General features: G+C 32.6%; 2 protein-coding genes across 2 annotated transcripts in view; one reads left to right on the forward strand and one right to left on the reverse strand.

Annotated features, from left to right (window-relative positions):
* LOC132754834 (von Willebrand factor A domain-containing protein 8-like) overlaps positions 1-24,732 on the reverse strand; it is a 54,484-nt gene that overhangs the window by 13,940 nt on the left and 15,812 nt on the right. Inside the window, exons 14-30 of the mRNA XM_060745561.1 lie at positions 14,640-14,753; positions 13,981-14,072; positions 13,332-13,447; positions 12,600-12,715; positions 12,079-12,191; positions 11,506-11,612; positions 10,484-10,632; positions 9,325-9,400; positions 8,428-8,563; positions 7,435-7,554; positions 6,592-6,797; positions 6,088-6,239; positions 4,562-4,676; positions 3,086-3,224; positions 1,975-2,192; positions 1,456-1,575; positions 188-258 (exon numbers count right to left, since the gene is read on the reverse strand). Coding sequence (XP_060601544.1) covers positions 188-258; positions 1,456-1,575; positions 1,975-2,192; positions 3,086-3,224; positions 4,562-4,676; positions 6,088-6,239; positions 6,592-6,797; positions 7,435-7,554; positions 8,428-8,563; positions 9,325-9,400; positions 10,484-10,632; positions 11,506-11,612; positions 12,079-12,191; positions 12,600-12,715; positions 13,332-13,447; positions 13,981-14,072; positions 14,640-14,753 — 2,160 coding nt within the window. The remainder of the gene's footprint in view (positions 1-187; positions 259-1,455; positions 1,576-1,974; positions 2,193-3,085; positions 3,225-4,561; positions 4,677-6,087; positions 6,240-6,591; positions 6,798-7,434; positions 7,555-8,427; positions 8,564-9,324; positions 9,401-10,483; positions 10,633-11,505; positions 11,613-12,078; positions 12,192-12,599; positions 12,716-13,331; positions 13,448-13,980; positions 14,073-14,639; positions 14,754-24,732) is intronic.
* On the forward strand, positions 16,769-22,535 carry LOC132754832 (uncharacterized). The gene is made up of 2 exons (XM_060745559.1): positions 16,769-16,981; positions 20,813-22,535. The coding sequence occupies exon 2, from the start codon at positions 20,820-20,822 to the stop codon at positions 22,533-22,535; it is 1,716 nt and encodes a 571-aa protein (XP_060601542.1). The 5' UTR covers positions 16,769-16,981; positions 20,813-20,819.

A 24,732-nucleotide genomic window follows, 5' to 3' on the forward strand; every position in this document is an offset into this window, starting at 1 on the left:
TAACTGTCTACCAAATTTAAGCGTTTTCATACTGAAACGACTTAAAAAATAGACTGTACTTGAATTCTTTACAGATTTCATGATACAAATATAGAAGGGGCCAATAATTTTAACCTCAATACAACATGTACAAGTTAAGTTGTTAAGATATTAATTCATCTATAGAAAATATTTATAATTAACATACCCATTTTTCTCATAGAACACAACAGTACCATAGGGATCAGGAACACAATTCGTACACAATCTGTACGGACTCTACAAACATATATAAGCTCTATTTAAAACTAATTCATAACATATTGAGCAAATATTAATAATAAAACATTGAACAGTGGCTAAAAAATTCTTTAACAGCATCACTTGAACATTTGATAGCATAGTTTAGACATGACAACACAACATTGTTAATAGCTATCGAGTACTATAAATATAATATCAGTTTTTTAATCTAAAGTATGGGGCCTCCGTGGCCGAGTGGTTAAAGTCGCTGACTTGAGATCACAGGTCCCTCACCACTGTAGGTTCGATCCTCACTCGGGTCGAAATCTTTCATGTGAGGAAGCCATCCAGCTGGCTTACGGAAGGTCGGTGGTTTTACCCAGGTGCCCGCTCGTGCCTGAAATAATGCCCGGAGGGGCACCTGGGGTCTTCCTCCACCAATAAAGCTGGAAAAAAATCGACGAAAAATCTCGGCGGGACGCTCTAGAATGACCCGACTTGAGTGTACGGTCGCCCATATGGGCTTTCTGGCGGCGACCTTAAATAAACGCATTAAAAAAAAAAAATCTAAAGTAAACAAATCTTATAAGTGTGCATGTAAAATGGTCTCATATTTGAATCAATTTTGGCCAATCTGACATGTTGAAATTTTCAATAAATTTAGCTGAGAGACAGGATATTATATCTCATTCATTTAATGTCATAACACAAATGTGCAATAAGTAAGATGGTGCATGAAAATTTAATGTTGCAAAATGACAATGTCAGTGATTATTCTTATACCACATTCTTATATGACATCTGTGCGATGAAGCAGCCAGGCTGAAGTGGGCATACACGTTGCAAGAGTAACTATCACTGACATTGTCTTTCTGCAACATTGAGTTTCCACAAACTTATTTATTTGGTATGTGTGTAGATTTTTTGTTTTTTATTAAATGTAAGTGGAATATCATATTATGTCTTTCAAGTGTCTCTATTGAAAATTTTAGAATGCCTAAGCTAACATTGAGCAACATATTAGTGCATTATATACTTATAAGATGTACACTTATAAGATTTGTTAAGTGTATGTGATCTAATAAGAGTCCTTTAAAGCCTACAGCCAAAATTTATCATATTGTTCCTGACATCCCTACAAGAAGTAATGTATTGTTCTTAATTAGAAACAGGACAAGTCTATTGCACAAAAACAGGTAGCCAAAAAATTAGAAATAAAACATAATGACATACAGACTTGGTTGCCGCGGCCGACACAAATCTGCCTCTCTCCGGGGCGGTCTGAGGTAAACTGTCAATCACTACACGTGAAATCTCACCGGTCTCGTAGTTTATATTCAGTATAGTGTTTGTCTGAAAATATTCCAAATATAACAATGAAACAGTGGTTAAACTAATATATGACAACAGTATCAGCATCTATATGGAATTCTAATTCTAATTTTTTCTAATATACATGTACACTTAACAATGAGAAAAAAATAACAGAGGCTAATATGTAGGTCTTTGTTTTAGTGTTAAATGCTTCAGGATCATGATAAATGATTCATGAAATAAAATCACTGGTGTAAATAATAATTTAATGTCTAGCAAGAATTATATTGTAAACAATCATGTGTTTACTTTTATATCATATGAAAAGTCACAAAAGCTTAATTAGAGCCATAATACAACCTTAAGGTTTTTTTCAATTATTACATATTTATTATACAAAGATTATGGTTTCAAGCATATATTAAAATTTGAACTCACAACTTCTTCATGTAGAATGATATTATCATCTAGAGGGGTTCCCAGTGGGTATAATTTAACATATGGTCTGTAAGAACCGCTAATCATTGGGAAAACATCGTACATGTCGAGAAAGTTTGCCGTCATTGTACGTGGGTTCATTGAGTACAGTCCAACAGGGTTTGCTGTACCTATATGTATAATGTCTGCTGCAGTGTGGCCCGGACTTCTGTCACTGGCTGAAGAAGTTAAATAAAATACTTATAACATCACTCATTATTTGTTTTATTAACTTAAAAAAATTGAACATATTCCTATGAAGATATCTCCAGAAATAGTTAAAATATGATAGACACTAAACATATCAAGCAGACATACTATCACCCATTAAATCCCCATTAAACGCCCCCAACCTAATTAACGCCCCCTACCCACTTTTGAAAAATTCATGTATAATTTAAACTAAGAAAACAAAGAAAATCGCTGACCAGTATGGCAATTTATATCCAATTACATTACATTTATGAAAAACATCCGTTGATCAAATTTTAAAAGTCTAGTGCACAAGAAAAGAGTAACTGTTAAAATTGCACAAAACACATCGTAAATAAGGCAAGTAGCATCGATGAGGTCAGATTGTCAGCGAGATCAAAGGTGTCAATTACAAGGAAATTTTGGGAGAAAAATTCGTGACACGCAGTGTAAATCTAAGGTGTCATAATGATGTGCTTAAAACGGACTTCCATGGATTTTTTTACATCATTTGAAGAGAGAGAAAAGACAATCATTTTCACTACGCCTTTCCTTGTTGATCTGGTGTATCATTTTTAATTTTTTTTATCTTTATTAAACGCCCCCAACCCCTTTGGAAAAATGTTACACCCCGGGGGCATTAAATGAAGATTTTACGGTATGTACAAGTTTATCTTAATAGTTTTTTATTTTTATGCAGTAAGTATATTATGTATCACTATCATACAAAGAAAAATTGCACATGTCATTCAATATTACTTTTAAAGCATTAAGAATACATAATGACATTGTATAACTCACATATAACATATCTTATTTAATGTACTTATAAACACTAAATGTAAACTATTAACTTTTGTTTGTTTCATGTAAATTTTACCTTTTGTTACAGCAATATCACAGATAATGTTTGTTTCATGTAAAGGGACATTCCAGAAAGCTTCTTGTTCAGTAAATCTGTTAGATCGAGCTTCTGTTCTATCAATAGGCATGGTCTCTACACGCACTGTCACTGGACCCTTAAACAACCACATCCATTTCAAAAGTTTGTTCCACTTTTAAATCAGAAATGGCCAAGGATAAACAGAATAGGATAAGACTACCGTGGTATGTCTCTTAAACAATCAGAACTTTGATATTTCATGCAAAATTTTTGCTCAAATATTCAACTTTCAGTGGTGGCATGGTCGAGTGTTTTACGCATCAGACTAGTAATCTAATTGCTAGCCGTATGGGTTCAAACCCCATAAGGGGCAAGTCGTTGTTTCCTTGCCCATGAAACTTTACACTCATTGCTTATAGTTTCCTACAAAATGGAACTAAAATAAATTTTGTATAAACCAAATCTTTAACTGTGGCATAATAAATTTGATGAACTCCAGTTTTTAATATCTTTTTTAAAACACAGCCTGCCTAAGGTTTATAATAGAGCTGTCATCGATAGAGACAATATCGATGTATCGTTGATAATTTTTTGCCGATCAATAAACAATACACATTTTAAAAAATCGATACTTTTGATTAATTAATTAAATGTCTAGAAATTATAAAAATTCACCCAAAACATAAACAGAAGGAGTTAGTTGTGTCTAATATTATTCTTTTGTTATATAGTGGAAATATTTCATAGCAATGGTGACAAAAAATATTGTCTAGAAAAAAATTATGCAGTGGACAATACACTGTACAGAACATGTTTTTAACTGAAATAATTTAAACAGGTATGAAAGTGAATGATAGACAAGTAATTATAGGTTATTATCGATATATCAGTGTATCGTTGATTTTAGTCATCTGATATTGATATATTGTTGATATGCTTTACACTGAATCAATGACAGCTCTAGTTTATAAGTTTTTCGTTTTAATAATGTAAAGAAACACAGCCCCTATATATAATAGGCATATTACAAGCAAGAACATAGAATACAAAGGGTTTTCAGTTTCTCTACCAGGAGAAATCATTAAATGCATCTTTAAGCATTCTTTCATGCAAAACTGAGCACTTCAGTATAACCACTGACCTTGGTTAACTATTTTGGTCTAAAACAATTGCATTACTACACAAAGGGCAATGCAACATTAAACGCTATGTCCTAGAAACATTTAACATTAATGTCCTAGAATTATTATATGAATTTGGACATTGGGTAAATATATGGTCATCATTTGTCCGATTTTATTATGCCATTATATTTATAAGCATTTTTTAATTGTATTAAAAGATAAGCTCACTATTAAGTAAAATGAATTAACTTTAATTAAGATTACACTGTAGAAACCCTTTAATTATTTTTACAATAATGAGAATTCATAACAGTATAGGGATCTGGAGAACTTTGAGAAAGAATCCTACTTTAAGTCCAAATTTCCTTGTCTGTACAGGTAAGGCCATTACACCTGTTCTACGTCTACCAGTCTGACGCTGGATATTCCACTGACCAGCCAACTCAAAGTCAGGCAGTGGATACCTGGAAGTATGGTACAGATATTTTATCTTATACAACATGTATTTATACTCATCACTGATATATTATATTTCACAAGTGAGATATAATATATATAACTCACAGTGTATAATGTAGTGCAAGTGTTTTGTTTTGCAATTAATTGGCTTAAATATAATATAAAATATTTCTTTTTGCGACAACAAAATATATATGACACTCACTTCCTGACATTTGAAAATTAATTAATTTATCGTATCTCTAAGACAAGTTCCAAACGAAATGAACATTCTTTATATATATTTAATAAATATTTCTTATCTTTAATGAAAATACATGTTCTAATTAAGAACACAATTGTTAATTTTTTTGCTTAAATGTTCATAATAAAATATATCCAATGTTATCTGACATTTTCATCAAGTTACAATTATTGTTTAGGAATTTATATATATAAGATATCAATATCCGTACCAAACTTCCATGTTTCAATGACAACATAACACAAAGATCACAGTGGATATATTTTATTTACATCATCATTGTTGTTGTTTATTCTTTATCACAGATAAGTAAAAACACATTGCCTCCTTAAATATTGATAAAAACAACATAATAAACTCCATATCTAAAAATTTATATATATATATATAGCCAACAGAATTGAAACAACATGTCTCTTTTTAATTTTCAAAATTTCATGCCTACAAAAACTACAAATTGATATTTTTTTGATAATAGCATTTACATGTACTATATGTGCTCTTTTATAAGGTTTATTATATGTGCTCTTTGATAAGGTATAAGTGACACATTTAAACTGACTTAATAGAAAGATAACAGAAAGCCTAAAAAGAAAGGAATGCAAAATGCAAATACTTTCAAGATTAACCAAAGTTGCAATTATTTCTATGAACAATGCTAGTACAGTTAAAATCTTAAACTTTTAAACTTAAAACTTGTTAAGCATAATTAAATCTGCTAATAATTCAGTAAAATAAAATAAAAGATGTCTCAAAAATGTTCTGTAATTTTAAAATAAAAAATTCAAATTGAAACTATTTTGATATTCATTCAATTTATTGATCTACCTACAATAAAAATTTTCTTAAATGATACATGACTTTATTACATATCATTAACCTTACTAACCTGGGGCCCGAGCACTATGTTAAGAACACTTATTATTGGATTGTAATTGTTTTGTCCTTTATCTATATTGACAAACTGTAATGATACCACAATAAAACCTGGTAAAGAAAGACATTTGGTACCCTGTACATGTATAATTTTACCTGTACATGTATAATTTTACCTGTAAATGTATAATTTTACCTGTACATGTATAATTTTATAATTAACAGTACAATCTGGCATTTAATTTTTCGGCATCAACTTTCTGTAAGAACACACATATGTTAGAGAATATCCTTACTCCTTGGCAAGTTGTACACTGTCCGCACTGGCACCAAGTGGTATACCATGTTTCTGCATGGTGGTTATCAACACTTCCTGTAACTCCTGGTTGTATGAGTCAAAGTCAAACACATTCTTTATAACTGATGTAAGACCTTCATTTGGGTATTTCTGAAAGGAAAATTAAGATTTGGTTAATTACTTACTTTACTGTATATACAATACTTTATTATCATACCTTGTGTATTAACTATATAGCATTATGTCATGTCATACAGGTAACAATCTCTAATAACATATACCAACATCACTTTTAGGCCTGTGACAATTACGAGCCAACTGGGTATCTGATTTTAGTTATTAGTAACAGCTGAGATATCTTTCTTGATTATTTATTTGTTAGGTATGATAAAATATCAGTTTTCAGCCATGTTTGTGTAAACAAGTAGCTCTTATACAAGTGCTAATAGTAATTTTCTATGCAAATTTCAAAGTGACTGAATAAATCATATATAACACATACCTGTAGATGTTTCACCATGTTAACCACCTCTCTAGTAGAGTAAGGGTACGCTATTAAACCCTGATCTGCCATATCTCTCAACTCTCCAAATGACAAGACAAGTTTCTCAAGGATATTTTCAGGCACATCAGGACCATACTGACGTAACATGGACATCTCTGACGCTTTGTCTGGATTGTCTATTGCATGACAACTAAATATATCACCTGGAAATATATAAATAACATATAGACAGTATAAATCTGCCTGGAATAAAACATTAAAATGCTCATTCCCAAAAAGAAGAAGTGACTGCTACCATTTTCATAATTTACAGAATAATAGTGGGTAGTGATGAAAATAGAACAATTCAATTCTAGCACCAGTTATCATGTTGATGTCTCACAAGAACAATTCACATGTATAGTCTATGTAAACACTCACTGGCTTATTTGTTGTTTTAAGTCAAACCATCACTGTTTAGGTTATATCACCACTTCCTAGCTTTAGGGTGCCCCTCCCATGCATTATCTCAGGCACAACTGGGCAATTTAGTAGTACCACAATCCTTCAAGCTACCTGGATAGCTTCCTCACATGAAAGAATTCAAAGTATGGAACCAAATTCACCTGTACAGTCAGGGATCAGTGGTTCTAAGTCAAGGACAATAACCTCTTGACCACTGAGGCCTATCACAATGGCTAAAGGATAATGAAAATCATGTGTGAATGACATTTGTAATTTGTTGTTTTTTCTGTTCTTTTTTTGTTTCTTGATTTATAACAAAATTTGCGAATAAATTCTGTGGGAACTTATTAATAATTATTGGTAATTTTATGTTTTAAAACATATATACAGGCTTACCCATAGCACCGAAGAAATCATTTCCCAGGAAAGGGAATCCTGGTCTGTTAGCAAGCACAATCATTCTAAAATCTGGATGAGAGACAATTACCTGCTGGGTGGGTATGATACCAGAGTTTGCTGTAAAATAATAAAATATCCTCATTTGTTTAGTTACATTATTCATCTATAATGAACCTTGTACAGTCATTTCAATGTTGGATTGTAAAAATTCAGATGAGCTTTTATAATTCTGCATGTTTGTAACTACCATTTTAACTGAATACTCATGATGTTTATATAAACTATATACATTGCTGCTGTCAATTCATGAACTAATTTCAATTTTTGTTGTCATTGCTGTATTTCAATTTGATATGAAGTTGAATTGTAAATAATATACTACATGTCATAAAAGATTTTTTGGCATACATTATATGGCCCATTACAGAAGTTGCTAGCTTTTATAACCCAAGTCATGTTTTGTTATATAACAAATAACCTTCCATACACAGCAATTTTACCTGTCACAAACCTGATTACATAGTGTCATTAAAAAACTGGCAGTTTTTACAAGAATAGACCAAATTAATTTGACAAGTAATAGGAAATGTAGATTCCAAAACATACTTTATACATCCACATATTGAAATTAGACATTTTCAGGAAGAATTTACTACATTTTGTAAATTTCTGCAATAAAAATATTTTACCCAAGGATGAACATAGTTTATTTTTAAAATAAAAAGAAAACAATTCATAAGCTTACAGCAGCTTGTATATAGATAATGTTTACATTAAGATAGTCCAATGCAAATACTTGTAGATGTTACAAAATGTACAGATTGTTTTATTTTATTCAACATTTAAATGCTTGACAAAAGTTATACATTTTGCCGATATGATGTGAGACTTTTTGTAAATATTTAAGGCATTTAATCTTAAATGATTTACATTTGTTGAAGACTACAAAGCTATCTGATTATAATAATGTTTTAAAGTATATAAAGTTACCTGCTACAATTCTCCGACCATCAGCTAAATGCATCTCCCCACTTTCTACCAGTGTTTTAAGTATGCATGTCACATTAGTCGGGGCCTTGTCTGCCTCATCAACAACTAACACATGACCTACTTTCACTGCCCTGACCTAAGCATAAATAAAATTTTATCTAAAATATTTAACAATTTTCTGTCACCCCAATGATCACACAGATTTGTATAGTACATGTATCTCAAGAATTTGCAGAAAAGAAAAATTTTGTAACTAATTCAATATGTTCATGATTATATGTTATTATAATGTCATGTCATCTTTTTGTTACACCTATCAATTGCTGTAATCACTCTCATATAGTAAAATACATTTAATCAAGTCATTAAAACACTCTGGTAGTCTGTGTCAGTTAATTAAAACTTTTATAACTCTTGTCCGGTTGTCTTTTTTTTGTTGGGTTTCACTGCACATCAACACTGTAAGGGTTAATTCGTGACTTTCCAGTTTTACTGGTGGAGGAAGCAGCCAGGCGCCCCTCCTTGCATTATTTCAGGCACACCGGGCACCCGAGTAGAACCACCAACATTCTGTATGCTAGCTGGAAAGCTTCCTAACATGAAAGAATCCAAGAACCCTGACAAGATTTAAATCCATAATGTGAGGAGCAAGTGATTTGAAGTCAACGATCATGACCACTCAGCCACAGACATCCCTGAGGCTTGACTTATAACAATTTCAAATCATTTCATAACAAATTCCATGAAATCTACTACTAATATAGCAATTTTACATAGCTTTTGTACTTTTCATTGTATTAATTATAATTATAAAATATTTACAAATATTAAAATGTAATAATGCTGTATCAAACTCCAGCACTTTCTATAATTAAACAAAGAATATAACAAACTTACAAGAGGAGAATCCTCGTATATTATGACACCATCTTGTACTGTAGGTTGTAAAGTTAATGTTTGTACAGTTGTATCTCTATAACATGAAAAAACAATATACATAATAAAACATAGAATATAACACAAAACTAAAGAACGTGTACAAACTGAATAGCAATTAAACTAGATCAACTACAGCCCAATATAAAAAGAAGTTGTTTATATTAATATATAATAATATATATGCAAAATGATAAAAGTTCTTTAACCTTTTCCCTCATATAGACATGTTTTGACGGCTTTTAGTCCCCCCCCCCTTTTTTTGAGGCCTCAAACAGTGAAAAAATGCCCTTTTTAGGCCCCAAACACTAATTTTTGTTTGAGAAATGTCGTTAAAAAAAGTGACCACTTTTTCGGCGCCACCCCTTATCGAAATGTTACATCAGAGGGTTGCCAGAAGGGCGATGTGCCCCCTTCTGTTTGGGGGGTTTGAAGGGGGACAGTATTCCCTCTCATCGCCAAGAAAATTTTGGACATGTGACAGGCTAAAAATGGCCTCAGGTCCATCTTAGGATAACTAGTAACCAACGCTGAAAAGCCTTTTACTCTATCTCAATTCATTGAGAAGTTGCAGCACTTTGAAATCAGTTTTGATGGAAAAAAAACAATGCAAAATAGTGATTTTTGGCAATTTTGAGACATCCCCTGTTGCCATGGTAACAGGAAATTTACGATTAAACATGCTGTTACAGAGGCTATGGTCTAGTCAACATTTGTGCCAAGTTTAATCAGTATTGAAGCATTTTTCATAGTTTCATAGCAGTTTGAACTTGTTACAGGAGGCTTTTCAATGAGAACGGCCATTTTTCGCAATATGCTCATGGGGTAAAAGGTTAATGCCTGTTTCAGAAATTCAAAATCTGAATGCTTTGATCATTTTTTTTTCTATTCCCATCAATTGAATTTCCTTCATAAATCATTAAGCAGTGATACAGCAGTAGAGTGTTAATATGTGCCCTGTTTATATACAAGATTTTAGATCGATATAGATATATCTTTCAATGAATCAGATTATCTATAATCACTATAATGACTTTATTAACTATGGTTAATATATTTGGTTCATGACCAATGTTAATATTGTCTGCACACTTCATATTTATTGTATATTAAAGTATACCTATGTAGTTGTATATATTCCCGGGGTCTGTTCAGGAGATGTAGAAATCTATCAACAATCTTGTTCTTACCAACACCTTGGTTACCAACTAACAATAGCTGTTCTCCTAGTATAAAATCCTTCAACATATCTTCCATCACTGATAAATGCTGGAAACAATCATCTATACTGGTAATTTACATCTACATTACATAAATGAGCCGTGTCACGACAAAACCAACATAGTGCGTTTGCGACCAGCATGGATCCAGACCAGCCTGCACATCCGCGCAGTCTGATCAGGATCCATGCGGTTCGCTTACAAACCCTATTACAAGTAAAGAAACTGATAGCAAACAGCATGGATCCTGATCAGACTGCGCGGATGCGCAGGCTGGTCTGGATCCATGCTGGTCGCAAACCCATTATGTTGGTTTTGTCGTGACACGGCTCAAATATGTTTACCACAACATGTGCAGACAGACTGGGACACAAACCCAGGGCCCACACAATACTGTTCTGCAGCTCTACCGACTGAGCTATCCAGCTGCTTACAATCTCCCCTAAATAGTGAACAGTTCTAAACCGTGACAAAGTCGTTACATGTACTGACATATTGAAATAAAAATTAACAATATCCCATCTACCTTTACTGACATATTTACGTGAAAATGTTACCAGCTTTAGCATCTAAATTAACAATAAGTAGTCCATCTTTATACTGTGAATGCGGGGTATTGTTAACATTCCATTTTGACACAGTATAAATTCTATTCATAACAGAATAATAGACCTGACACATATTCACAAAGTCTTTTATATTTCAATATCGAACCAGTATCAAACATCGAATATAAAAAATAAATCAAAAATACATACATATAGTTCTGCATTAGTATTTTAAACATATACAAAAATAAATCTTAAGTTAAGAATATTTACATTTTGCGCAAATAATTTTAAGGAAATAAATATTTGTTAGTCGTATACTTCATCAGCTGCAAGTTTAAGAACAAAATAATGTATATGCAATAAGTACTTACCTGTGCATTCTCATAAAACAGTACATCAGGAACTTTTGTTTTATTACCAGGATCATAAACATCTACTTCTGTATTCCCTATCCTTAATATGTTATCCTTTATTTCACCTATAATCAGATGATATATATAATTAATAAGTTTATTATTACTTTATAAATAATTTACGATTTTTTTTAACTTGAAATTGCCATAGAAACAAGAGATGTTAGTAAGACAGCCTGCTTGACTATTCTCAGTGTTTGATGGCAAAACAAGACCCTGGATAATGTAGAATATGAGTTTAAAAATATGAAGTTAATGAAGGGGCCATAATTCTGTTAAAATCTTAATTAGAATTATTGGTGTTAGATAGTTATGCTCTCAAATAAGTGTGTAAAGTTTCAACCAATTCCCTTCAGTAGTTTTTTGAAATATCAATTTGCACTCAAAAATTAAATCAAAGTGTGATGTGGACTCCTGAATAATCAAGCTTAAAACTACACAGAATACATAACAGATATGTTTTTAAAATAGATAATAATAACAATATGGAATATTGTTATCAACACCTAGATTTGACAAGATAGAACTTACATGTTATAGATTTCTCTATCCCATCTATAGAATGATTATCTGAAGTAACTTTGATAATTCCAGATTCTTCTAGAGCTTGTTCTAACGCTGACTTGGGAAGACGAGGTAAAAACCTGAAAAAAAATGAGTTTACATAAAGTTATTGTGCATATAAACTCTACAATTATTTAATGAAAGTTACTCATTGGCCAGTCACCTGAACCTTATATTGCTTCTCCTGCTTCTAGGCAAGTGTTTTAAAATACTATTTTGTTAACTTTTTGCTACCTTTATTACAAATAGTTGCACACACCACATTACTATCTTTATGTGATAAAGATGTAACATACTCTAAAACTATTTCATAATAGCATGCTCTAAAACTATTTCATTACCGCTACAAAATGCATGTCTGCCCATTCTAAAGAAGAAAAATTTATTCGTTTCTGAGGCATAATGTACCTTTAAATTATTTTAAGGTTACAGATTTAAAATTAGCTACGTCATATAAAACATTATGTGGAGTAAAGCTAATATTTTACCTGGCCAAACAAGCCTTCTGTATAACACCGTACAAATCTTCAGACGGGAATTTAGCCAAACGTTTGGCGACACGGATCAGTTGTCTAGTAGATAGAGATGATGCTATAGAAGATACCTGGATAAAATTTTTATCAAGTCAAGTTTTTGATCACAAAAAAACTAATGACAGGCATTTGTATAGTAGTGTATAATTAGATTATAAAACTGAAAACATTTCATAATCTTGTTGGATAACTACCTCAAATGGAAGGATTCAAAGTATATTTTGAGACAGAACATACAACAATGAAAAGTAAGAGATTTCAGTTAGTAACCTTGACGATTCAATATAAGAACTCCACTTCCCTATTGACAGAATATTCAAATATAGCTCAACAATCATAGATATTAATTAATTACTAGAAAAATATATTTTACATTTTTTATGCCTAACGCAAAGACAATACATGTATACACCAAATGGCAGATTATGAAATTATGAAATGTGCATTATTCAATCATAAATTAATTAACTTTCATCAAAGTCATATTTGACATGTGTTTTTGATATATACTTGCATACCAAATATAAACCACAATTCACAAAGTTTTTTAAAAGTTCTAAACTTGAAAACCTTACTGACAGAAAGCCAATACAGTCACATTACATACCACTTACAGAAGATACTATTGGCATGAGGAGGTCATTGGGAACCTTAAAATGTTAAACTAGTAAAATAATTGTGACTTACTGTAGGATCTTTGGAGTTTCTCAGTGTATGTGAAAATTGTAATAGTTTGGACAGATCTGGACAATGTGGTACCTGAAAAATATAACATCTCAAAATAAATAAATGGTGTCCTGCGCCTGGGAAATCATTATATTCAAAATGATAAAATAAAGTTGCCTGGAAAATATATAATAAATTCTGAACTATAAAATGACAGACTTCCTTGAGTTATGTAAAAAAAGAATTTACATGGAAAAAATTCTTTTATAAAGTCTTAATGATAATGAAATAAAATAGTAAGTTAATTCAATTATGTTACTGAGTAAATAATCAACTCAATATAAAACATGTTAATTTGTGAGAAGTAAGATAATACATCATCAGAATTCATTTTTAACATTTTTTTTTGAGAATGATACTTGAGTCATTCTTGTTATTCATGGGAAAAATGCCTCAATGAATTCAATTCCAAATTTGTCAATGGAATGTATGTTTAAATATTGTAAAGAAAGACCCCAACACCCCCGCCCCACACAACACCCCACCTCCAAAACTAAATACCACACAATAAGATTATAAGTTCTGAACTGAATATTACCAATTGTGAGTGACAGCTTTTCTTCATTCTGGGTCAGAAAGGCCCATGTTATGAATACAGGAAATGGTCAACATTTCCGGACGAGCCACTGCTGGTTTACTGCTACAACAATGGCGGTCCCGCAGAGCAAGATTCTAAATCCTGGATGTTTACATAGAATATTCCTGAAATAAAAATACAATAACAATTGTGTATGTAATTATTAGTTTATACAGAATCTGTTTCAGCTTGACTGTTAATATTAAGTTGACTGTGTAATTAATTAAGTCAGGCCTTTGAAAAACAGTATAATATATGTAATAATCAAGTTAGATTTACATGTATCTTTCCTTTGTCTTACTGATATAAAGCTACCTTTGTGATTTGAAACTAATTAAAAACAAAGCAAAGTTATTGTGCTTTCATGCCCATTGTTGATTCAAACATGTACTCACTCTTCTCAAGTTTATATTTTGGTTGGAATTTAAATCACAACAACATTGTAAATATCATACAGCAACTTTTTGAGACCAAAGACCTAATAAGCCCCATTATACAATACAGTAAAAACTCTGCAAACCGGACCCAAAAACTTAACCAATAGTCTGGTTTTCAGAGGGTCCATTTATTAGAGTTTTTACTGTACCCATATTTCTAATTTTAGTGAGAATATTTGATACAAGAAATGATAAATAAACCCAATGTACATATGATATTTATTCTTGAAATGGTCAGCTATAATAAGTACCAACCTATCAGTCATATCGGCATCTGTGAGGTTATTTTCAGATTTAATGGCATCATATCTTTCCTTGCCGACCAGTCGTGTACCATCAAATAACTGTAATTCTCTCTCATGTATTAATCTGTAAATAAAATACAGACAAACTTGTCACACCAACACTCTCTGAATAAACCATTACTTTCCTTTAATAATATTACTACATGTTTATCATAGGCAAATATTTATACATATTTTTTTTCCTTTAAGGTGTGCAAACTTTTTAAAACACATTCACAAGTAACTTAACAAATGTAAATGCCATATGGCCACATTCCAGCTTTACTGGTAAAGAAAGACCAAAGGTTCCCCTCTAGGCATTAGTTCAGGCAAATATATCCCTGAACCTTTCATAAGCTAGATAGTGTTCTCAATGAAAAAACAAGAGGGCCATGATGGCCCTGAATCACTCACCAAAAACAACTGCTTTTCAGTGTTGGAAATTATCCATTGTCAATATTTTCTAATATTAAATGCTACGAAGTCTGGTGATCATCTATCAGTTATTTCAGTAGGAAATGATGTTCAAAGGTTTTTCTATTTTGAGCTTTAGTGCCCCCTAAAAGGGGCTAATCAAATTAATATGAGCAAACTTGATAAAAGACTACCCAAGAATGCTACAGACAAAGTTTGGTGATCATCCATCAAATAGTTCTGTAGAAAAAGACGTTTAAAGGCATTTCTATTTTTAGCTTTAGCAGCCCCTAAAAGGGGCCAATCAAATTAATATGAGCAAACTTGATAAAAAACTACCCAAGAATGCTACAGACAAAGTTTAGTGATCATCCATCAATTAGTTCTGTAGAAATAGACGTTTAAAGGTATTTCTATTTTTAGCTTAAGCGGCCACTAAAAAGGGCCAATCAAATTAATATGAGCAAACTTGATAAAAGACTACCCAAGAATGCTACAGACAAAGTTTAGTGATCATCCGTCAATTAGTTCTGTAGTAAAAGATGTTTAAAGGTTTTTCTATTTTTAGCCCTAGAGACCCCTTAAAGGAGCCAATCAAATTAATATGAGCAAAATTGATAAAAGACTACCCAAGAATGCTACAGACAAAGTTTGGTGATCATCCATCAATTAGTTCTGTAATAGATATTTAAAGGTTTTTCTATTTTTAGCCCTAGAGACCCCTTAAAGGGGCCAATCAAATTAATATGAGCAAACTTGATAAAAGACTGACCCAAGAATGCTACAGACAAAGATTGGTGATCATCCATAAATTAGTTCTGTAGTAAAAGATGTTTAAAGGTTTTACTATTTTTAGCCCTAGAGACCTCTTAAAGGAGCCAATCAAATTAATATGAGCAAACTTGATAAAAGACTACCCAAGAATGCTACAGACAAAGTTTGGTGATCATCCATCAATTAGTTCTGTAGTAAAAGATGTTTAAAGGTTTTTCTATTTTTAGCCCTAGAGACCCCTTAAAGGGGCCAATCAAATTAATATGAGCAAACTTGATAAAAGACTACCCAAGAATGCTACAGACAAAGTTTGGTGATCATCCATCAATTAGTTCTGTAGGAGAAGATGTTTAAAGGTTTTTCTATTTTTAGCCCTAAAAACCTCTAAAAGGGGCCAATCAAATTAATATTAGCAAATTGGAAATAAGACTACACAAGAATGCTACAGACATTAAGTTTGGTGATCATCCATCAATTAGTTCTGTAATAGAAGATGTTTAAAGGTTTTTTCTATTTTTAGCCCTAAAAACCCCTTAAAGGGGCCAATCAAATTAATATTAGCAAATTGGATTAAAGACTACACAAGAATGCTTACAGACAAAGTTGGTGATCATACATCAATTAGTTCTGTAGTAAAGATGTTTAAAGGTTTTTCTATTTTTAGCTCTGTTGACCCCTAAATTAAGGGGCCTATTGAAATGACATGAGCAAATTCAAGTGTGACTGTCACAAGGATGCTACAGACCAAATTTGAAGTAAATCTGCCCAGCAGTTTCAGAGAAGAAGACGATTGTTAACGACGGACGACGGAGCATTCCCCTTTGATACTTATAGCTCAAAATGTACCTTCAGTTCTGGTGAGCTAAAAATCAGGACTTTTTTTATATTCTGAACGAGTTTAAATACTGATTGAAAAAACACAATGCTAAAATTTAATACTAGTAGTTTCTCGCACACTAGATACTTTGTTTACGAAATAAATGACTAATATATTTGAGGTTTAAACTTGTAACTTTAGTTATAAAACAAGGAAGTAAATAAAGAGCAAATACCATGTATCCAATATCAAAAGCAAAATATTTACATTAGAAACCTGTGAGACAATTTGAGGAATACCATTTCAAGGTACAATATTTTTATTAAATGTCTTAATGTCTGCAAAAAAAATTACTCTCTCACAACTAGTGATCATTATTATTTTATTAAAGTTTTTTAAAAAAAGGAAGTTTAATATAACATATATTTGATACACAAATTCATGTTATTGAAAAACGTCTGGACTGGGTTATTTTGCATGCCTTTTGATTATATTAATATTTGTAATTAGACCAGTCAGTGGACAGAGCACTCCACCTTTCTCATTGCTTTATAATATAATTCAATACAATCAACAAAGAAAAGAAGGTGTATAATTCTGTAAATGTGATAAGCAGACTAACAAGAATTTCAAGTTTGAAGTGAATACATTTTTTTGGTAATAATATAATTTTAAGATTATCTGTCCTTTTGAAACTCAAAAATTAGGCACAGCATAGTTGGTTGGTGCATATGGGTTGTAAAGTTATTGGTTGGAATCTGTTTTGACATAAAAGGTCAATCTCATATTGACCTTTTAGATTTCAGACCTTTTAGATTTTGACCCAAAAATCAAAAGCATTCATGAAGTGCCCAAGACCAATGCTGCTATAAAGAAACTAGGACAATTAAAGCATTATGTCATATGTCAAATAAAATTGTAACAATTGTCTTCTTGGGGTGGAAGGGGGGGCTCTATCCTCGAACCAGGAACATAAATAAATGATTCATCCTGTTTTATTTAGTTTATACTTCTGAAATATCAGCAGGGTGTAATTTAATAGATTGCCAGTTTTTCTTGATTTCTATTATATGTTAATCCAGGGAAAACTGATTTAGTCTTGTAATTATTTTAAGATATCAGATATCCCAATGTGAAATGTCAAAACAATTTTGGCTGGTTATTAATCATATCGATATAAAAGACTTAAATCAACTAAGTTAATTAATACATACACTATAACATAGCATTAGATAATAAACAATATATTGTACTACATGACTGCAAAATATACTTTTAACAAGAAACATGGCAATGCCATGAAACCAGGTTTTCAATTATCACCATTGTAGATAAATATGTTGTATTTGAAATACAAATACAAGCAACAAACAATGTAACTATGTGCAATGTAAAACATGAATAATGTAGGAGGAATTGCCACTGAAGAAGTGTTCACTATAATATTATGTATAAGGAAAAAAACAAAGGGCCATAATTAGGTCAAAAACTATTCCAATCACAAAACCCCGACAATATGTGCCAGGGTGCTTGATGACAAAGCTTCTGTGAAAGTTTGAACAAAATCCGTTGAGAAATGTAGGACGAGTTCAGCACAGAAGAATTTGTTCACTATAAATTATATTGATAATTCTGTATAATGAAAAACAAGTTACAAAGTAGACATGAAATAATATATCATATCTTTTTAAATTACCTCCAAAGATGATATGACCTTTGACTGCCAAATCAAGTTAAAATCATGTAAACAGGATTTTCAATGTTAATGTCACTGTGACCTTGACCTTGGAGCCAGCCATGCGGAACATGTGTTCTGCACGTCATCTTGATGTGGTAAACATTTGTCTGAAGTTTCATCAAAATTCTTCAAAGGGTTGAAGAGTTACAGAGCGGACAGGATTTTCAATGTTAATGTCACTGTGACCTTGACCTTGGAGCCAGCCCATGCGGAACATGCGTTCTGCACATCATCTTGATGTGGTAAACATTTGTCTGAAGTTTCATCAAAATTCTTCAAAAGGGTTGAAGAGTTTACAGAGCGGACAGGAATATTTCAATGTTAATGTCACTGTGACCTTGACCTTGGAGCCAGCCATGCGGAAACATGCGTTCTTGCACGTCATCTTTGATTTGGTAAAAACATTTGTCTGAAGTTTCATCAAAATTCTTCAAAGGGTTGAAGAGTTAGCAGAGCGGACACAATTTCGTTTGACGCCCGCCACGCACCCGCCCATACCCCGCCCAGCCGCCCATTTCCGCCCATACCGCCCATCCACCCCCATACCCCAAAGCCTAATAACCAGGATTTTCAAAAATTGAACCTGAGTTAATAACTAACTTGTACCATATCAATTAAACCATTTTTTTCAATTAAACGGCATGTAGCCATTATATGAAAAAAAAACTAATTTACATTGATCCCCCCCCCACCTTCCACTTTTTAAAGGGGACCATACCAGAAAGGGACACCCCAAAGAAGTTTTTGGCCCAAAGATAAAGGGCAAATTTTTTTTTAAGTTTTTAATAAACCCCTTCCCAGGGGAAAAAAAAAAGGCGGGGCATACAAAAAAAAGGTTTTTTAAAAAAGAAAGGGGTCAAAAACCGGGGGCACTTTTGCCCCTTTTTTTCCCTTTCAAAAAACTTTTGGGTTTTTTAATTTTTTTTTTTAAAGGAAAATTTTGCCCCATAAAGGGGTTTTCCTTAAAGTGGGTTCAGTTAAAATTAAAGAAAAAATAATAAACCCCTTACTATTTTAAAATTTAACCCAAAAAAATTTTCATTTTAAATTTTTAAAAGGACCTTAAAAAAACCTTTTTGAAAAATTAGTTTGACCCCAACCCCATGGGAAAACTAAATTCCAAATTTATCTTTTTGGAAAATATAAAAAAAGGATGGGGGTCATTCCAAAACTACATTTTTATAAAACCAACTTTCAAGGGATGTGAAAATTTGAAAAGATTTTTGTTAATAAAAGATAGTTTTCAAAATAATGGGGAGCGGGAAAAAACCTTTTTTTTCTTGACAATTAAAAAGACCCCCGTTTAAACCTTTTTGACCTTTGAAAAAATTAGTGGCCCCGCAAAAAATTCTATATGGGTCATCTACCCACAAAATGATTAACCAATATGTGGAAGTTTTTATGATGACTTTCTGATAAAATAAAAAAGTTTTCAAAAGATTAATAGGCGGAAACCCCATTCATGACATTTAAGGCACCCTGTGAAAATCATTGGACCTTTGGACTTAGTTTTATCCCAAAATCAAAAGGGGTTTTCACCTAATAATGATATGACCAATCAGTATGTGAAATTCGAAGACTTTGTGAAAAATAGCATTCAAGACACTGATTGGAAAAACAATGCCCCTGTGACCTTGACCTTTGACCAAGTTTTCCCAAAATCAATAGGGGTTATCTACTAGTTATGACCAATCAGTATATGAAATATGAAGACTTTGTGATAAACAGCTTTCAAGATAATGAGTGGAAACCAATCTGACATTTGAGGCCCCTGTGACCTTGACCTTTGACCTTGTAATCCCAAAATCAAAAGGGGTCATCTACTAGTTATAACCAATCAGTACATGTATATGTAATATGAAGACTTTGTAATAAATAGTTGAAACCATGTGGTCTACTGACAGACAGACAGACCGACTGACCAACCAAAAAGCAAAACAATATATACCCCGTCTTCTTGGGGGGCATAAATATATACCATAACATCAACTTTCATCACAAATAAAACAAGTATGAAATGAACAATGTATATTTCCTTGAATATATTCCCAACATATAGTTTAACCACAAAAAAAGCCATTGAAGTATAAACTAGACTTTACCTCTGTGTCAAATCATTAATGAATCTTGAGTTTTATGTTTTAGAAAACATGCAATACATATAATCTATAGATATCATTCAGAACTCGGCAAATGGCGGTTTTCCCCAGCTAATTCGTTGGTACAAACAAACTTTCACCATTATAGTTTCACTGTACACTACCCAACACAATAGATTAGTCAACCTGTTGCGCTTATTTTCAAAGCTGTAACTGTAAAAGTTTGTTTGTACCTACGGAATAGCTGGGAAAACCCCAAATATTCTTAATTCAGGAGTTAAGTCTATTATAATACTTTTTAGGTAAAACATGGCAGTCCCAGGAAAGAAAACATCAAAACAATTTTCATCATCAACAACATCCATGGCATCAGATGAAGATCTTCAACTTTACTGCCAGCCATGTGACGAGGAAGGAACTAGACTCCCTGCCCATGGTTACTGTACTGACTGCAAGGAACACCTTTGCAAGACATGCTTTACAGCCCATAAAATAAGTAGGCTTTCCAAACATCATAAACTTCAGGAGGCTAAGAATATGCCTAAAGTTTTGCAGCAACCATCAACATCCATTCACACAGGCCAGTCTGATGACCTAACCACACCCTGTCTTAAACATCCAAAGGAAATGATCAAGTTCTATTGTCATGATCATGAAGGATTTCTCTGCAGTGTTTGTGTTACCCTTGAACATCAAGCTACTTCCTGCAAAGTCAACTATATACCAGACATTTCTGGTGATATCATAGACAGCAAAGAATACCAAGTTATCTTGAATGCAGTAAATACCACTTCTGGCAAATTTCAACAGAAAGTAGAAGATGTCAAGAAAATGACATACAAATCCATCAGCTCTCTCAAGGAATCATTGGCAGAAATCAAAAAGTTTCGACAAGAAATCAACCAAAGACTAGATGAACTTGAGAGACAGACTGAAGATGCAGCTAAAGTTTTAGAACAAGAAAACAACAAACATCTGAAAGCAGTAGAAACAACATATGAAGACATAACCAAATCTTTGAAGGCATCGTCAGATAAAATCAAACAACTGAACACATCAAAACAATCTGACAAACTCTTCATGGAACTCAAACTTGCTGAGAAAACAATAAAAGATATGGAGGAAAAAGAACTAAAACTATCTTCATATGATTTCAAAGAGCACAAGTTTAAAGCAAATGTGGCAATATTAACAAAGCTTAAAGCAGAGAAGTCTTTGGGTACACTGATGCAGAGAACTTTAAATAAAGAAGCACTACCCATACAAACACAGTCTAGACAACCTACACATGAGGGAGATATCTGTGTGAAGACATCAAAAGATAAATACATGAGCTTTATAACAGGAATGACTCTGCTGACACCTGATCTTCTTATCATCGCTGACTACCAAAACTATGCTGTAAAGATGGTGGATACCAGCAGTCAATCTGTGTGTGAACAGCTACAACTAAATGATCAACCACGGGATATCACCCCAGTAACCAGTACTACACTTGCGGTCACACTTTCTTACAAATGTACAGTACAGTTTATAGCAATCTCATCAAATAAACTCACAAAGAGGCACACTATGAAGGTTGATGGTAAATGTTATGGTATAAGCTGTCACCAAGATAAACTTGTTGTGTCATTTTATAACCCTGCAAAACTTCAGATCCTTGATATGAATGGCACAATACTGACAACAATTGATGGAAAAAATATCTTTAAATCTCCATGGTATATCACATGTAACAGAAGTTCAATCTATGTATCTGACTGGAACATTAACACAGTTACAAGATTAAACTGGCAGGGTGATGTGGTTGGTAGTTATAGTGGTATGAGTGAGTCTAAGGGAATGTCACTGTCAGATGATGGTACTGTCTATGTGTGTGACTATGGGAGAAATGTAATACAAGAAATATCAGGAGATTGTTCTACAGGAAAGGTTGTGTTGAAGGATCCCGAAAAATTTTCCCCTATCTGCAAATGCTGGTTTGAAGGGAAAACAAAAAAGCCTGATTTTTGCAGTTCCGCCTGAGAAAAAACTTTCCCTTTATACGTATAAAAATTCATAAATTTTTAAAATATTATGACTTAAACTAAAAACACATACTTAAAAAATGCTTAAATTGGGACATTTAAAACCAAAATAGCAATACTTTTTTTATGAAAAAAATTTTTTTTAAAATTTAAAAATAAATGTAGGGGGAATTAGTTTAAAAAACAAAGGCCCAAAGTTTAATTACTGTGTTAAACCCCAAAAATCCCCCAAATTTAAACGGGGTTTTCCCCAAATATTTGTTGTTGTTTTTTATTGCCGATTCTAATAAATCAAAATCAAAAGGCACAGGTATCATCCACAAATAACCAGAACAAGAGGGCCATGATGGCCCGAGATCGCTCATCTGACCCATCAAACTCATCTGAACAATTACCTAGACAAGCATACTGACAAAGTTTCATGACAGGTGAGTCAACAATGTAACCACTAGAGTGTTTACAAGGATTATCCATATTTGAGCAGTGTGACCTAGTTTCTTACCCAGGTGACCCATATTCGAACTTGACCTAGAAAACATCAAAACAAACTTTCAGACCAATGTTCACGATACTTGGATCAAAACAGTTGCCACTAGTGTTAACAAAATTTTTCTATTTTTAGCTCTGGTGACCTTGTTTTTCATCCCAGATGACCCATGTTCGAACTCATTCGAGCAATTACCTAGACAAGGATCCTGACCAAGTTTGATGATAATTGTGTCAAAAATGTGACCACTAGAGTGTTAACAAGGCTTTTCCATATTTAGGCGGTGTGACCTAGTTTTTGACCCCAGGTGACCCATATTCGACCTTGACCTAGAAATCATCAAAACAAACTTTCAGACCAATTTACAGGATATTTGGATCAAAACAGTAGCCACAAGAGTGTTTACAAGATTTTTCTATTTTTAACTCCTGTGACCTAGTTTTTCATCCGAGATGACCCATGTTCGAACTCATCTGAGCTATCAACTAGATAAGCATCCTGACAAAGTTTGATGATGATTGAGGCAAAAATGTGACGGCGAATGTGTTAACAAACAAGTGTGGACAGACAACAGACATTCAACGATCCTAAAAGCTCACCCTGAGCACGCTCAGGTGAGCTAAAAAGACGATGTATTTGTTTAGGGTCTGTTGTCAGGCCTCGACATTAGCGGTGGTCCATTGGTCCGAGACCACCTGATTTTTTCAAGGACCACCTAATTTTACAGGCAACTGGTCCGTTAGACCACTTGAATTTTCCAAATGGTGCAGGGCTCATCTGGGAGAATGGTTATTTGGTTGAAAAACGTGTTCTATAATTGTCGTTTTAAACCATTTCTCCGATGTACAGGTATATGTTCATTCATCTCATAAGTTCAAAAAGATCTGAAGACATCCAAAACCTTTTATTAACTCGCTAACAGTGTAGTTAAAAAAGTAGAAAATTATTTTAATAATTAAAGTATAAAATTCATTCAAATGTCTCTTGTACTGCATTAAATTTATAACATTGTATCACTATGGGATATCGGATAAACACATGAATAATGGTGCAAACAAAGGCAAAGGAAAAATTAAATATCTAGTAATCTTTGGCTACTTTTTTAAACAATCAGAGATCCAATTTTCCTTATTTAAAGTACTTTAAAAGGTTATAAATACTTTGTCAAAAATAAATAAATTTCAACAAACAAGCATGTATAATAAATCTGTGAGGAAGATAAGCTCAATTATAATGTAGGAATTTTTCTGTTTATCAATAACATTTCATTGTTTCAAAGACAAGAAAATAATAACTTAATAGTTTAATTAAAAATGTTAATCTATAAAAAGCAATTATTATTCTTATCAGATGTACCAGGAAACAGCAATGAGTATTTGAATAACAGTAAGGAAATAAGTCAGACACAAATGGTTTCACTATTCATTAACTTGAGTTGCGGAAGAAGTCACTTAACCGAAGTATGAGTACTGTCATGTATTTTTCACTGAGATAATAAATACTTAATAGGATTACAATGACTTACTATCTGATCTTAAATTGAGATAGAAAATATACATGTTTTCTTCAGTTGTTATAAATCTAATAATAAATACATGTATGTCTCTGTCACTCATTTTAAGTGTAGTTCTTCTAAATCTGAAGTTTCCTTAAAAACAAATGAGTAAAAAAACAAGAGCTGTCCGTAAGACAGCGCGCTCGACTTTTT

This window comes from Ruditapes philippinarum, unplaced genomic scaffold (genome assembly GCF_026571515.1).
Source record: "Ruditapes philippinarum isolate M1 unplaced genomic scaffold, ASM2657151v2 ctg482_1_1_1_1, whole genome shotgun sequence".
NCBI classification, from domain to species: Eukaryota; Metazoa; Mollusca; class Bivalvia; order Venerida; family Veneridae; genus Ruditapes; species Ruditapes philippinarum.

What these genes read in the sequence shown, in the direction of transcription:
- LOC132754832 (XM_060745559.1), top strand. Translation starts at nt 20,820, where the DNA reads ATGGCAGTCCCAGGAAAGAAAACATCAAAACAATTTTCATCATCAACA.